Source organism: Coturnix japonica, unplaced genomic scaffold (assembly GCF_054131305.1).
Source record: "Coturnix japonica strain WE unplaced genomic scaffold, WE-NBRP24 Scf055, whole genome shotgun sequence".
Taxonomy (NCBI): Eukaryota; Metazoa; Chordata; class Aves; order Galliformes; family Phasianidae; genus Coturnix; species Coturnix japonica.
Genome location: NW_028188958.1, coordinates 1198491 through 1214755, shown reverse-complemented (window position 1 = coordinate 1214755; position 16265 = coordinate 1198491). Strand labels below are relative to the sequence as shown.

The following is a 16265-nucleotide window of genomic DNA, read 5'->3' as shown; positions in this document are numbered from 1 at the left end:
CCCATGACCTTGTGACCCTGCGACCCTGTGACCTCATGACCCTGTAAACTTGCAACCCTGTGAATCCATGACCCCATGGCCCTGTGACCCCATGACCCTGCGACCCTACGACCCCACAACCCCATGACCCTGCGACCCTATGACCCTGTGACCCCACGACCCTGTGACCCTGTGACTCCATAACCCTGTGACCCGACCCTGCAACCCTGCGACCCCATGACCCTGGAACCCTGTGACCCTATGACCCTGTGACCCCATGGCCCTGCGACCCCATGACCTTGCGACCCCATAACCCTGCGACCCTGTGACTCCATGACCCTGTGACCCTGTGACTCCATGACCCTGTGACCCTGTGACTCCATGACCCTGTGACCCCATAACCCTGCGACCCCATGACCCTGTGACCCTGTGACTCCATGACCCTGTGACCCCATAACCCTGCAACCCCATGACCCTGTGACCCTGTGACCCCATGACCTTGCGACCCCATAACCCTGCGACCCCATGACCCTGTGACCCTGCGACCCCATGACCCTGTGACCCCATAACCCTGCGACCCCACGGCCTTGTGACCCTGTGACCCTGCCACCCCATGACCCTGCAACCTTCTGACCCTGTGACCTTGCAACCCCATGACCCAGTGACTCTATGACCCCATGGCCCTGCGACCTTATGACCCTGTGACACTTTGACCCTGTGATCCCATGACCCTGTGACCCTATGGGCCTGTTGACCCTGTGACCCCATGACCATGGAACCCTGTGATCTTATGACCCTGTGACCCTATGACCCTGTGGCCCCATGACCTTGTGACCCTATGACCTGGTGACCCCATGACCATGGAACCCTGTGACCCTGTGACCCCGTGACCCTGTGACCCCATGACCATGGAACTCTGTGACCCTGTGACCCCATAACCTTGCAACCCCGTGACTCTGTGACCCCGTGACCCTGTGATCCCGTGACCTATGACCCTGTGACCCCATGACCCTATGACCCTGTGACCCCATAACTATGGAACCCTGTGACCCCATGACCCTGGAACCCTATGATCTTATGACCCCATGACCCTCTGACCCCATGACCTTGTGACCCTATGACCCTGTGACCCCATGACCTTGTGACCCCGTGACTCTGTGACCCTATGACCCTGTGACCCCATGACCCTATGACCCTCTGACCCCATGACCTTGTGACCCTATGACCCTGTGACCCCATGACCTTGTGACCCTATGACCTGGTGACCCCATGACCATGGAACCCTGTGACCCTGTGACCCCGTGACCCTGTGACCTCGGGACCCCATGACCTTGTGACCCCATAACCCTGCAACCCTGTGACCCCGTGACCTTGTGACCCTATGACCCTGCAACTCCATGACCCTGTGACCTCATGACCCCATGACCCCATGACCCTGTGACCCCATGACCCTGTGACCCCATAACATAAGTGTTGGGGTCAGGGTCAGGGTTAGGAACTACACCTCGTCCCAGTGAGGAATTAATTGCTGTTAATTAATTGGTGTTAATTAATTGGTGTTAATTAATAGGCGTTAATTAATTGGCGTTAATTAATTGGTGTTAATTAATTGGCGTTAATTAATTGGTGTTAATTAATTGGCGTTAATTAATTGGTGTTAATTAATTGGTGCTAATTAATTGGCGTTAATTAATTGCTGTTAATTAATTGGTGTTAATTGTCCCCCCCCCGCAGACGACCCCGATCCCGACGACGGCTTCAACTACAAGCAGATGATGGTTCGCGACGAGCGGCGCTTCAAGATGGCGGATCGTGACGGCGACATGGCGGCCACCAAGGAGGAGTTCACGGCCTTCCTGCACCCCGAGGAGTACGAGCACATGAAGGACATCGTCGTGCAGGTCGGGAACGGACCACGAATGGGTCCCCATTCCCCAAAGAATTGCCCCAAAGCAGAGCCCCATATCCCACTGGGATCCCAATACCCCAAAGCAGATCCCATTACCACAAACCAGAACCCCATATCCCCCCTGGGATCCCAGTACCCCAACCCTGGATCCTATTACAACAAAGCAGGACCCCATATCCCCCCGGGATCCCAATACCCCAAAGCAGTGTATCCCAGTTCCCAGTGGGTCCCCATTCCCAGTGTATCCCAGTTCCAATGGTCCCCATTCCCCAAAGAATTGCCCCAAAGCAGAGCCCCATATCCCACTGGGTTCCCAATACCCCAGAGCAGATCCCATTACAACCTGGGATCCCTTTACCCCAAAGCAGAACCCCATATCCCCCCTGGGATCCCATTATCCCAAAGCAGAGCCCCATATCCCCCTGGGATCCCATTACCCCAACCCAGGATCCCATTACCATAAAGCAGAGCCCCATATCCCACTGGGATCCCAATACCCCAAAGCAGATCCCATTACCACAAAGCAGAACCCCATATCCCACTGGGATCCCAGTACCCCAACCCCAAAGCAGATCCCATTACCACAAAGCATCACCCCATATCCCCTTTGGTTCCCAATACCCCAAACCAGAACCCCATATCCCCCCTGGGATCCCAGTACCCCAACCCTGGATCCCATTATCCCAAAGCAGAACCCCATATCCCACTGGGATCCTATTACCCCAACCTAGGATCCCATTACCACAAAGCAGGACCCCATATCCCCCTGGGATCCCAATACCCCAACCCTGGATCCCATTATCCCAAAGCAGAGCCCCATATGCCCCCTGGGATCCCATTACCCCATAGCAGTGTATCCCAGTTCCCAATGGGTCCCCAATCCCTATGGGTTCCCAACCCCAGTCCTCGGTGAGTCCCCAATTCCCCATTGGGTCCCAATTCCCAGTTCCCCACTGGATCCCAGTTTCCATTGGGTCCCAGTTCCCCATTGCGTCCTCACACCCCATAGATCCTCACCCTCAATGGGGCCCAAATCTCAGTTGATCCCCACTGGATCCCATTGCCCAGTGGATTCCCAGCTCCAGTTCCCCATTGAGTCCCAGTTCCCAATGGGTCCCCATTCCCCAAAGAATTACCCCAAAGCAGAGCCCCATATCCCACTGGGATCCCAGTACCCCATAGCAGATCCCATTACCACAAACCAGAACCCAATATCTCCCCTGGAATCCCAATACCCCAACCCTGGATCCCATTACCCCAAAGCAGAGCCCCATATCCCACTGGGATCCCAATACCCCATAGCAGTGTATCCCAGTTCCCAGTGAGTCCCCATTCCCAGTTCCCAATGGGTCCCATTCCCCAAAGAATTACCCCAAAGCGGAGCCCCATATCCCACTGGGATCCCAATACCCCAAAGCAGATCCCATTACCACAAACCAGAACCCCATATCCCCCCTGGGATCCCAGTACCCCAACCCCAGATCCCATTACCACAAAGCAGGACCCCATATCCCCTTGGGATCCCAATACCCCAAAGCAGAACCCCATATCCCCCCTGGGATCCCATTACCACATAGCAGTGTATCCCAGTTCCCAGTGGGTCCCCATTCCCAGTTCTCATTGGGTCCCCATTCCCAGTGTATCCCAGTTCCAATGGGTCCCCATTCCCCAAAGAATTACCCCAAAGCAGAGCCCCATATCCCACTGGGATCCCATTACCCCAAAGCAGAACCCCATATCCCCCTGGGATCCCAATACCCCAAAGCAGAACCCCATATCCCCCCTGGGATCCCATTACCCCATAGCAGTGTATCCCAGTTCCCAGTGGGTCCCCATTCCCAGTTCTCATTGGGTCCCCATTCCCAGTGTATCCCAGTTCCAATGGGTCCCCATTCCCCAAAGAATTACCCCAAAGCAGAGCCCCATATCCCACTGGGATCCCATTACCCCAAAGCAGAACCCCATATCCCCCTGGGATCCCATTACCCCAAAGCAGAACCCCATATCCCCCCTGGGATCCCATTACCCCATAGCAGTGTATCCCAGTTCCCAATGGGTCCAGCTGCCCGCCCCCACTGCATCCCTCAGCCCCACACATCCCCCCCTACCCCCATTACATCCTCCAGCCCCACACATCCCCCCCCACGTGTCACCCCACATCGGCCCCACTGTGATCCTACAGGAGACGATGGAGGACATCGATAAGAACGGGGACGGCTTCATCGACCTGGAGGAGTACATTGGTGAGCCCACAGCACACCCCATAGCACACCCCATATCCCATAGTACATCTCATATCCCATAGTACACCCCATATCCCACAGTACACCCCATATCCCATAGCACACCCCATATCCCATAGCACACCCCATATCCCATAGCACATCCCATATCCCATAGGACATCCCATATCCCATAGTACATCCCATATCCCATAGCACACCCCATATCCCATAGCACATCCCATATCCCATAGTACATCCCATATCCCATAGTACACCCCATATCCCATAGTACACCCCATATCCCATAGCACACCCCATATCCCTGTATTCCCCCCCACATTCCCCCATCCTCACCATACCCCCTCATTCCCACCCTATTGCCCCCCATCCCGTTATCCCCCCATCCCCCCTATATCCCCCCATTGCCCCCATATCCCCCTACTCACCCCATATTCTCCCCCATCCCATTATCCCCCCATCCTCCCCATATCCCCCCATTCCCCTCATGTCCCCCCATCCTCCCCATATCCCTGTATTGCCCCCATATTCCCCACTAGAACCCCTCATCCCCCTCTTGTTCTCCCCCATCCCATTATCCCCCCATTCCCCCCCATATTCCCCCATTCCCCCCATATTCCCCCATTCCCCCCATACCTCCCCACTCCCCCCAATCCCCCCATTCCCCCCACTCCCCCCATCCCCCCCATATCCCTGTATTCCCCCCATATTCCCCCATCCCCCCTATATCCCCCCATTTCCCCCACTCCTCCCATCCCCCCCATATCCCCCCATATCTCCCCATTGCCCCCACTCCTCCCATTCCCCCCATATTCCCCCATTCCCCCCATACCTCCCCACTCCCCCCAATCCCCCCATTGCCCCCACTCCCCACTGCCCCCCCATATCCCCCCCATATCCCCCCATTGTCCCCACTCCTCCCATTCCCCCATATCCCCCCCATATCCCCCCATTTCCCCCACTCCTCCCATCCCCCCCATATCCCCCCATATCCCCCCATTGTCCCCACTCCTCCCATCCCCCCCATATCCCCCCATATCCCCCCATTGCCCCCACTCCTCCCATTCCCCCCATATCCCCCCATTCCCCCCACTCCTCCCATTCCCCCGTATCCCCCCCATATCCCCCCATTGTCCCCACTCCCCCCATTCCCCCCATATCCCCCCATTCCCCCCACTCCTCCCATTCCCCCCATATCCCCCCATTGCCCCCACTCCTCCCATTCCCCCCATATCCCCCCATTGCCCTCACTCCTCCCATTCCCCCCATATCCCCCCATTCCCCCCACTCCTCCCATTCCCCCATATCCCCCCATATCCCCCCATTGCCCCCACTCCTCCCATTCCCCCCATATCCCCCCATTCCTCCCATTCCCCCATATCCCCCCCATATCCCCCATTTCCCCCACTCCTCCCATTCCCCCATATCCCCCCCATATCCCCCCACTGTCCCCACTCCCCCCATCCCCCCCATGTCCCCCCATTCCCCCCTATATCCCCCTATATCCCCCCTATATCCCCCTATATCCCCCTATATCCCCCTATATCCCCCTATATCACCCCCCATTGCAGTTCCCATCCCACCCAGCAGCAGCTGCTGTTTGGTGCCGTCCCAATGGCCGCCATAGCACAGCAGCTGCACCCCACAGCTGTTATGGGGCCGTCCGACCCCAGACACCATCAATGGGGCCGGCAGCGTGTTTGGGGTCCTGACCCGCCCCCCCTGTGTCCCATAGGAGACATGTACAGCCACGACGGAGACGCCGACGAACCCGAGTGGGTGAAGACGGAGCGGGAGCAGTTTGTGGAGTTCAGGGACAAGAACCGCGACGGGAAAATGGACCAGCAGGAAACGCGGGACTGGATCCTGCCCGCGGACTACGACCACGCCGAGGCCGAGGCCCGGCACCTCGTCTACGAGTCCGACCAGGACAAGGTGCCGCCTCTGCCCATGGACTCCATCCCTGTCCCCATACGTTCTCCCTATGGGTTCCCTCTCCCCATAGGTTCCCTCCCCCCATGGGTTCCCATTCTCCATAAACTCCCTCTCCCCACGGATCCCTCTCCCCATAGGCTCCCTCTCCCCATGGGTTCCCATTCTTCATAGATCCCTCTCCCCATGGGCTCCATCCCTCTCCCCACAGATCCCTCTCCCCATGGATCCCTCCCTCTCCCCATGGGCTCCCTCTCCCCACGGATCCCTCTCCCCATAGGTTCCCTCTCCCCATAGGTTCCCTCCCTCTCCCCATGGGCTCCCTCTCCCCATAGGTTCCCTCTCCCCATGGGTTCCCTCCCTCTCCCCACGGATCCCTCTCCCCATGGATCCCTCTCCCCATAGGTTCCCTCCCCCTATGGATCCCTTTCCCCACAGATCCCTCTCCCCATGGATCCCTCTCCCCATGGATCCCTCTCCCCATAGGTTCCCTCTCCCCATGGATCCCTCTCCCCATGGATCCCTCTCCCCATAGGTTCCCTCTCCCCATAGGTTCCCTCTCCCCACGGATCCCTCTCCCCATAGGTTCCCTCTCCCCATAGGTTCCCTCTCCCCATAGGTTCCCTCTCCCCACGGATCCCTCTCCCCATAGGTTCCCTCCCCCCACAGATCCCTCTCCCCATAGGTTCCCTCTCCCCATGGGTTCCCATTCTCCATAGATCCCTCTCCCCATAGGTTCCCTCCCTCTCCCCACAGATCCCTCTCCCCATGGATCCCTCCCTCTCCCCACGGATCCCTCTCCCCATGGGCTCCCTCTCCCCATAGGTTCCCATTCTTCATAGATCCCTCTCCCCATAGGTTCCCATTCTTCATAGATCCCTCTCCCCATAGGTTCCCTCCCTCTCCCCACGGATCCCTCTCCCCATGGATCCCTCTCCCCATGGATCCCTCTCCCCATAGGTTCCCTCTCCCCACGGGCTCCCTCTCCCCACGGATCCCTCTCCCCATGGATCCCTCTCCCCATAGGTTCCCTCCCTCTCCCCACGGATCCCTCTCCCCATAGGTTCCCTCTCCCCATGGGTTCCCATTCTCCATAGATCCCTCTCCCCATAGGTTCCCTCTCCCCATGGGTTCCCATTCTCCATAGATCCCTCTCCCCATAGGCTCCATCCCTCTCCCCATAGGTTCCCTATCCCCACGGATGCCTCTCCCCATAGGTTCCCTCTCCCCATAGGTTCCCTCCCTCTCCCCATAGGTTCCCTCCCTCTCCCCACGGATCCCTCTCCCCATAGGTTCCCTCTCCCCATGGGTTCCCATTCTCCATAGATCCCTCTCCCCATAGGCTCCGTCCCTCTCCCCACGGATCCCTCTCCCCATAGGTTCCCTCCCTCTCCCCACAGATCCCTCTCCCCATAGGTTCCCTCTCCCCATGGGTTCCCATTCTTCATAGATCCCTCTCCCCATAGGCTCCGTCCCTCTCCCCATAGGTTCTTTCTCCCCATGGGTTCCCATTCTCCATAGGTTCCCTCTCCCCATAGAGCCCTCTCCCCATAGGTTCCCTCCCTAGGTTTCTTCTCCCCATAGGTTCCCTCTCCCCATAGATTCCCTCTCCCCATGGGCTCCCTCTCCCCATAGGTTCCCTCTCCCCATGAGTTCCCATTCTCCATAGGTTCCCTCTCCCCATAGGTTCCCTCCCTCTCCCCATAGGTTCCCTCTCCCCATGGGTTCCCTCCCTCTCCCCATGGATCCCTCTCCCCATGGGTTCCCATTCTCCATAGACTCCCTCTCCCCATAGAGCCCTCTCCCCATAGGTTCCCTCTCCCTATAGGTTCCCTCCCTCTCCCCACAGATCCCTCTCCCCATAGGTTCCCTCTCCCCATGGGCTCCCTCTCCCCATAGGTTCCCTCTCCCCATAGGTTCCCTCCCTCTCCCCATGGATCCCTCTCCCCATAGGTTCCCTCCCCCTATGGATCCCTCCCCCTATGGATCCCTCTCCCCACGGATCCCTCTCCCCATAGGTTCCCTCTCCCCATAGGTTCCCTCCCTCTCCCCACGGATCCCTCTCCCCATAGGTTCCCTCTCCCCATGGGTTCCCATTCTTCATAGATCCCTCTCCCCATAGGATCCCTTTCCCCATAGGTTCCCTCCCCCTAAGGATCCCTCTCCCCATGGATCCCTCTCCCCATATGTTCCTTCCCTCTCCCCATAGGTTCCCTCTCCCCATGGGTTCCCATTCTTCATAGATCCCTCTCCCCATAGGATCCCTTTCCCCATAGGTTCCCTCCCCCTAAGGATCCCTCTCCCCATGGATCCCTCTCCCCATATGTTCCTTCCCTCTCCCCATAGGTTCCCTTTCCCCATAGGCTCCCTCCCTCTCCCCATAGGTTCCATCTCCCTATAGATTCCCTCCCCCCACAGTTCCCTCTCCCCATAGATTCCATCTCCCCATAGGTACCCTCCCCCATGGATCCCTCTCCCCATAGGTTCCATCTCCCCATATATTCCCTCCCTCTCCCCATGGGTCCCCTCTCCCCTTAGGTTTCTTCTCCCCTTGGGTTTCTTCCATCTCCCCATACGTTCCCTCCCTTTCCCATAGACTCCCTTCCTCTCCCCATATGTTCTCCCTATGGGTTCCTTCTCCCCATAGGCTCCCTCCCTCTCCCCATAGGTTCCCTCTCCCCATAGCTTCCCTCTGTCTCCCCATAGGTTCCCTCCCCCCATGGGTCCCTCTCCCCATAGGTTCCCTCCCCCCATGGATCCCTCTCCCCATAGGTTCCCTCTCCCTATAGCTTCCCTCTGTCCCCCCATAGGTTCCTTCCCCCCATGGATTCCTCTCCCCATAGGTTCCCTCTCCCCACAGATCCCTCTCCCCACAGATCTCTCTCCCCATAGATTCCCTTCCTTTCCCCATAGGCTCCCTTCCTCTCCCCATAGCTTCCCTCCATCCCCCCATAGATTCCTTTCCCCCATGGATCCCTCTCCCCATTGGTACCATCCCTCTCCCCATAGGTTCCCTTCCTCTCCGCATGAGTTCCCTCTCCCCATAGGCTCCCTCTCCCCACAGATCCCTCTCCCCATAGATTCCTTCCCCCCATGGATCCCTCTCCCCATAGGTACCCTCCCTTTCCCCATAGGTTCCCTCTCCCCATAGGGTCTCCCCATAGGTTCCCTCCCCCCATGGATCCCTCTCCCCATAGGTACCATCCCTCTCCCCATAGGTACCCTTCCTCTCCACATGAGTTCCCTCTCCCCACAGATCCCTCTCCCCATAGATTCCCTCCCTTTCCCCATAGGTTCCCTCCTCCCATGGATCCCTCTCCCCATAGGTACCCTCCCTTTCCCCATAGGTTCCCTTTCCCCATAGGTTCCCTCTCCCCATAGGGTCTCCCCATAGGTTCCTTCCCCCCATGGATCCCTCTCCCCATATGTTCCCTCTCCCCATAGGTTCCCTCCCCATGGATCCCTCTCCCTATAGGTTCCCTCCCTCTCCCCATAGGTTCCCTCTCCCCATAGCTTCCCTCTGTCCCCCCATAGGTTCCTTCTCCCCATGGATCCCTCTCCCCGTAGGTACCCTCCCTTTCCCCATAGGTTCCCTCTCCTCATAGGGTCTCCCCATAGGTTCCCTCCCCCCATGGATCCCTCTCCCCATAGATCAGGCTCCCTCTCCCCATATGTTCCCATCTCCCCCATGTCTTTCAGGACGGCCGTCTGACGCGGGATGAGATCGTGTCCAAGTACGACCTGTTTGTGGGCAGCCAGGCCACCGACTTTGGGGAGGCGCTGGTTCGACACGACGAGTTCTGAAGGTTCTGACCCAGTGGGGAGGGAACCACCAACCCATTATTTATTGTTATAACCCAACACGGAGAGTCCAGCAGCGCCGGCACCGACCCCAATGGGGGCAGCATATAAGGGGGGGGGTCTCCCCTCTGCCCCCTCCTCATCCCCAACATCCCCCCCCACAACCCCCAGCCATTCGGTCCCAGCACGGATCTGTTGGGGGATGCTGAGTTTGGGGCCAAAGATGAGCAATTTGGGGTCAGGTCCAGAGATTTGGGGTCGTTTTGTGGGAGTTTGGGGCCAGTTCTGTAGGATTTGGGGTCTGGTCTGGAGAGTTTTGGGGTCAGTTCTGGGGGATTTAGGGCCAGTTCTGGGGGATTTGGGGTCCGGTCCAGAGAGTTTAAGGTCATTTCTGGGGGATTTGGGGCCCATTTGGGGGATTTGGGCTCAGATCCTGAGATTTGGGGTCGTTTTATAGGAGTTTGGGGCCGGTTCTATAGGGTTTAGGTCTGGTCTGGAGAGTTTGGGGGCAGTTCTGGGGGATTTGGGGTCTGGTCTGGAGAGTTTGGGGTCAGTTCTGGGGGATTTGGGGCCCATTTGTGGGATCTGGGCTCAGATCCTGAGATTTGGGGTCATTTTGTGGGAGTTTGGGGCCAGTTCTGTAGGATTTGGGGTCTGGTCTGGAGAGTTTGGGGTCAGTTCTGGGGGATTTGGGGTCCGGTCCAGAGAGTTTAAGGTCAATTCTGGGGGATTTGGGGGTCGGATCCTGAGATTTAGGGTTGGTTCTATAGGGTTTGGGGTCAATTCTGGGGGATTTAGGGTCAGATCCTGAGATGCGGGACCCATTTGGGGGTTTGGATGAGATCCTGAGATTTGGGGCTGGTTCTATAGGATTTGGGGTTGGGTCTGGCGAGTTTGGGGTCAGTTCTGGGGGATTTGGGGCCAGTTCTATAGGGTTTGGGGTCAGAGCCTGAGATTTGGGGCTGGTTCTATAGGGTTTGGGGCCCATTTGGGGGAACTGGGCTCAGATCCTGAGATTTGGGGTCGTTTTATAGGAGTTTGGGGCCGGTTCTATAGGGTTTGGGGTCTGGTCTGGAGAGTTTGGGGTCAGTTCTGGGGGATTTGGGGTCAGATCCTGAGATTTGGGGTTGTTTTGTGGGAGTCTGGGGCCGATTCTGTAGGATTTGGGGTCAGATCCTGAGATTTGGGGCCCATTTGGGGGATTTGGGGTTGGATCCTGAGATTTGGGGCCGGTTCTGTAGGATTTGGGGTCTGGTCCAGAGAGTTTAAGGTCAATTCTGGGGGATTTGGGGCCCATTTGGGGGATTTGGGGTCAGATCCTGAGATTTTGGGTCGTTTTATAGGAGTTTGGGGCCAGTTCTGTAGGATTTGGGGTCTGGTCTGGAGAGTTTGGGGTCAGTTCTGGGGGATTTGGGGTCAGAAGCTGAGATTTAGGGCCGGTTCTGTGGGGTTTGGGGTCAGCTCCTGAGATGTGGGGCCGGTTCTGTAGGATTTGGGGTCTGGTCTGGAGAGTTTGGGGTCAGTTCTGGGGGATTTGGGGTCAGATCCTGAGATTTGGGGCTGGTTCTATAGGATTTGGGGTTGGGTCTGGAGAGTTTGGGGTCAGTTCTGGGGGATTTGGGGCCCGTTCTATAGGGTTTGGGGTCAGAGCCTGAGATTTGGGGCTGGTTCTATAGGGTTTGGGGCCCATTTGGGGGATTTGGGGTTGGATCCTGAGATTTGGGGCCAGTTCTGTAGGATCTGGGGTCCGGTCCAGAGAGTTTAAGGTCAATTCTGGGGGATTTGGGGCCCATTTGGGGGATTTGGGCTCAGATCCTGAGATTTGGGGTCGTTTTGTGGTAGTTTGGGGCCGGTTCTGTAGGATTTGGGGTCTGGTCTGGAGAGTTTGGGGTCAGTTCTGGGGGATTTGGGGTCAGATCCTGAGATTTGGGGTTGTTTTGTGGGAGTCTGGGGCCGATTCTGTAGGATTTGGGGTCAGATCCTGAGATTTGGGGCCCATTTGGGGGATTTGGGGTTGGATCCTGAGATTTGGGGCCGGTTCTGTAGGATTTGGGGTCCGGTCCAGACAGTTTAAGGTCAATTCTGGGGGATTCGGGGCCCATTTGGGGGATCTGGGCTCAGATCCTGAGATTTGGGGTCGTTTTATAGGAGTTTGGGGCCAGTTCTGTAGGATTTGGGGTCTGGTCTGGAGAGTTTTGGGGTCAGTTCTGGGGGATTTGGGGTCCAGTCCCGAGAGTTTAAGGTCAATTTTGGGGGATTTGGGGTCGGATCCTGAGATTTAGGGTTGGTTCTATAGGGTTTGGGGTCAATTCTGGGGGATTTGGGGCCAGGTCCTGAGATTTGGGGCCGATTCTGTAGGATTTAGGGTCAGATCCTGAGATTTGGGGCTGGTTCTATAGGATTTGGGGTTGGGTCCGGAGAGTTTGGGGTCAGTTCTGGGGATTTGGGGCCAGTTCTATAGGGTTTGGGGTCAGAGCCTGAGATTTGGGGCTGGTTCTATAGGGTTTGGGGCCCATTTGGGGTATTTGGGGTCTGATCCTGAGATTTGGGGCCAATTCTGTAGGATTTGGGGTCTGGTCTGGAGATTTTAAGGTCACTTCTGGGGGATTTGGGGCTCATTTGGGGGATCTGGGGTCAGATCCTGAGATTTGGGGTCGTTTTATAGGAGTTTGGGGCCAGTTCTGTAGGATTTGGGGTCTGGTCTGGAGAGTTTGGGGTCAGTTCTGGGGGATTTGGGGTCCAGTCCAGAGAGTTTAAGGTCAATTCTGGGGGATTTGGGGTCGGATCCTGAGATTTAGGGTTGGTTCTATAGGGTTTGGGGTCAATTCTGGGGGATTTGGGGCCAGGTCCTGAGATTTGGGGCCGATTCTGTAGGATTTAGGGTCAGATCCTGAGATGCGGGACCCATCTGGGGGATTTGGGGTCGGATCCTGAGATTTGGGGCCGGTTCTATAGGGTTTGGGGTTGGGTCTGGAGAGTTTGGGGTCAGTTCTGGGGGATTTGGGGCCAGTTCTATAGGGTTTGGGGTCAGAGCCTGAGATTTGGGGCTGGTTCTATAGGGTTTGGGGCCCATTTGGGGGATTTGGGGTTGGATGCTGAGATTTGGGGCTGGTTCTGGGGGATTTGGGGTCCGGTCCAGAGAGTTTAAGGTCAATTCTGGGGGATTCGGGGCTCATTTGGGGGATCTGGGCTCAGATCCTGAGATTTGGGGTCGTTTTATAGGAGTTTGGGGCCGGTTCTATAGGGTTTAGGTCTGGTCTGGAGAGTTTGGGGTCAGTTCTGGGGGATTTGGGGCCCATTTGGGGGATTTGGGGTCGGATCCTGAGATTTGGGGCCAGTTCTGTAGGATTTGGGGTGCGGTCCAGAGAGTTTAAGGTCTATTCTGGGGGATTTGGGGCCAGGTCCTGAGATTTGGGGCCGATTCTGTAGGATTTAGGGTCAGATCCTGAGATTTGGGGCCCATTTGGGGGATTTGGGGTGAGATCCTGAGATTTGGGGCTGGTTCTATAGGATTTGGGGTTGGGTCTGGAGAGTTTGGGGTCAGTTCTGGGGGATTTGGGGCCCGTTCTATAGGGTTTGGGGTCAGAGCCTGAGATTTGGGGCTGGTTCTATAGGGTTTGGGGCCCATTTGGGGGATTTGGGGTTGGATCCTGAGATTTGGGGCCAGTTCTGTAGGATTTGGGGTCCGGTCCAGAGAGTTTAAGGTCAATTCTGGGGGATTCGGGGCCCATTTGGGGGATCTGGGCTCAGATCCTGAGATTTGGGGTCGTTTTATAGGAGTTTGGGGCCGGTTCTATAGGGTTTGGGTCTGGTCTGGAGAGTTTGGGGTCAGTTCTGGGGGATTTGGGGTCAGATGCTGAGATTTGGGGTCAGGTCATGAGATTTGGGGCCCATTTAGGGGATTTGGGGTCAGATCCTGAGATTTGGGGCTGGTTCTGTTGGGTTTGGGGTCAGTTCTGTAAGATTTGGGGTCCGGTCCAGACAGTTTAAGGTCAATTCTGTGGGATTTGGGGTCAGATCCTGAGATTTGGGGCTGGTTCTATAGGATTTGGGATTGGGTCCGGAGAGTTTGGGGTCAGTTCTGGGGGATTTGGGGTCAGATGCTGAGATTTAGGGCCAGTTCTGTAGGGTTTGGGGTCAGCTCCTGAGATTTGGGGCCTATTCTGTGGGATTTGGGGTCAGCTCCTGAGATGTGGGGCCAGTTCTGTAGGATTTGGGGTCTGGTCTGGGGAGTTTGGGGTCAGTTCTGGGGTATTTGGGGTCAGATCCTGAGATTTGGGGTTGTTTGGTGGGAGTCTGGGGCCAGTTCTGTAGGATTTGGGGTCAGATCCTGAGATTTTGGGCCCATTTGGGGGATTTGGGGTCAGAGCCTGAGATTTGGGGCCGGTTCTGTACGGTTTGGGTTTCAGTCCAGACAGTTTAAGGTCAATTCTGGGGGATTTGGGGTCGGATCCTGAGATTTAGGGCCGGTTCTGTAGGGTTTGGGGTTCGGTCCAGAGAGTTTGGTGCCCATTCTGGGGATTTGGGGTTAGATCCTGAGATTTGGGGTTGTCTTGTGGGAATTTGGGGCTGGTTCTGTAGGATTTGGTTTGGGGTCAGTTCCGTCCCATTTGGAGCCGATTCTCAGGGGTTTGGGATCGGTTCTGTTCCATTTGGGGTCAGTTCTGTCCCATTTGGGGTCAGTTCTGTCCCATTTGGGGTCGGTTCTGTCCCATTTGGGGTCGGTTCTGTTCCATTTAGGATCAGTTCTGTCCCATTTGGGGTCAGTTCTGCCCCATTTGGGGTGAGTTCTGTTCCATTTGGGGTCGGTTCTGCCCCATTTGGGGTCGGTTCTTGAGTTTGGGGTCAGTTCTGTCCCATTTGGGGTCAGTTCTGTCCCATTTAGGATCAGTTCTGTTCCATTTGGGGTCAGTTCTGTCCCATTTGGGGTCGGTTCTTGGGTTTGGGGTCAGTTCCATCCCATTTGGGGTCAGTTCTGCCCCATTTGGGGTCAGTTCTGTCCCATTTGGGGTCGGTTCTGTCCCATTTGTGGCCCATTCCCAACCATTTGGGTTCAAATCATGGCAATTCGGCTCACCCCCCCCCTCAATTTGCCCAGACCCCATTGGACCCCCCAATTCTACCCCCCAATTCAACCCCCCCTCCAAGTGCCTTCACCCACCCCAACATGGGGGGGTCCCCCCGACCCCATAACCCCCCCCCACCCCATAACCCCCCCCCCCCAGGACCCATAACCCCCCCCAACCCCACAACCCAACCCCAAAGCTGCTCCCCATCCCTACTCTGACCCCCATCACCCCCCCCCCAGCCCCACATCCTGACCCCACTATGTGCCCCCCCGACCCCATAAGCACCCTCTGACCCCACAGCCCCCCACCCCATTGTGTGTGTGTCCCCCCCCCCCAGTGTTAATGCTGTGCCCCATAGAACGCCGCCCCATCCGCTATGGGGAGATATTGGGGGGGGGGGGGGACAAATGTGCCCCACATCGGGGGGGCTCAATAAAGGCGATGGCGGTCGCTCCTTCTGTCTATGGGGTCACATTGGTTATGGGGGGGATGAGGGGGTCTTTGGGGTTCCTCAATGGGGCTTTATAGGGGCTATGCTGTGGGGCTGGGCTATGGGGCTGGGTTGTGGGGCTGCGCTATGGGGTTGCTCTATGGGGCTGTGCTGTGGGGCTGCGCTATGGGGCTGCGCTGTGGGGCTGCGCTATGGGGCTGGGCTGTAGGCCTGCTCTATGGGGCTGCTCCTCTGCCCCATAGGCTGGGACCTCTGCCCCATAGCATGGAGCCTCTGCCCCATAGCACGAAGCCTCTGTCCCATGTCAGCCCCATAGATGAGGTCCCAGCACCACCCTGGCCCCATAGATGGGGGCTCAGCATCATCCCTGCCCCACAGATGGGATCCCAGCCCCATAGATGGGGGCTCTGCCTCACCTCAGCCCCATAGTTGAGGTGTCAGCCCCATAGATGGAATGCCAGCACCACCCCAGCCCCATAGATGGAGGGCTCAGCATCACCCCTGCCCCACAGGCAGAAGGCTCTGCCCCACCCCAGCCCCACAGATTGATGCTCAGCATCACCCCAACCCCATAGATGGTATCCCAACGTCAGTCCTGCCCTATAGGTGGGGGCTCTGCCCCACATCAGCCCCACAGATGGGATCCCAGCACCACCCCAGCCCCATAGACACAGAGCTCAGCATCACCCCCGCCCCGTAGATGGGGGCTCAGCATCATCCCTGCCCTACAGATGGGACCCCAGCACCACAGATGGGGACTCTGCCCCAACTCAGCCCCATAGATGGGATCCCAGCATCGCCCCAGCCCCATAGATGGAGGGCTCAGCATCACCCCTGCCCCATAGATGGGGGCTCAGCATCACTCCTGCCCCACACATGGG

The 16265-nt window shown here is 57.3% G+C and overlaps 2 protein-coding genes across 6 annotated transcripts in view; one reads left to right on the top strand and one right to left on the bottom strand.

Moving 5' to 3' along the window:
- Positions 1-15387, top strand: part of LOC107307610 (calumenin) — a 33458-nt gene extending 18071 nt beyond the window's left edge. The window contains exons 4-9 of one of the 5 annotated variants that reach the window (XM_085533216.1): positions 1714-1880; positions 4071-4131; positions 5867-6066; positions 9763-10106; positions 10460-10839; positions 11046-15387. In XM_085533216.1, the coding sequence (XP_085389342.1) occupies positions 1714-1880; positions 4071-4131; positions 5867-6066; positions 9763-9867 (533 nt within the window). In that variant the 3' untranslated portion in view covers positions 9868-10106; positions 10460-10839; positions 11046-15387. Of the gene's footprint in view, positions 1-1713; positions 1881-4070; positions 4132-5866; positions 6067-9762; positions 10164-10350 lie in introns of all 5 variants that reach the window. The other 4 variants (XM_085533217.1, XM_085533218.1, XM_085533215.1 and 1 more) reach the window with 4 other exon arrangements.
- LOC146752010 (violet-sensitive opsin-like) overlaps positions 13138-16265 on the bottom strand; it is a 17362-nt gene continuing 14234 nt past the window's right edge. The window contains exon 5 of the mRNA XM_085533207.1: positions 13138-13246. Within this exon, the coding sequence (XP_085389333.1) occupies positions 13138-13246 (109 nt within the window). The remainder of the gene's footprint in view (positions 13247-16265) is intronic.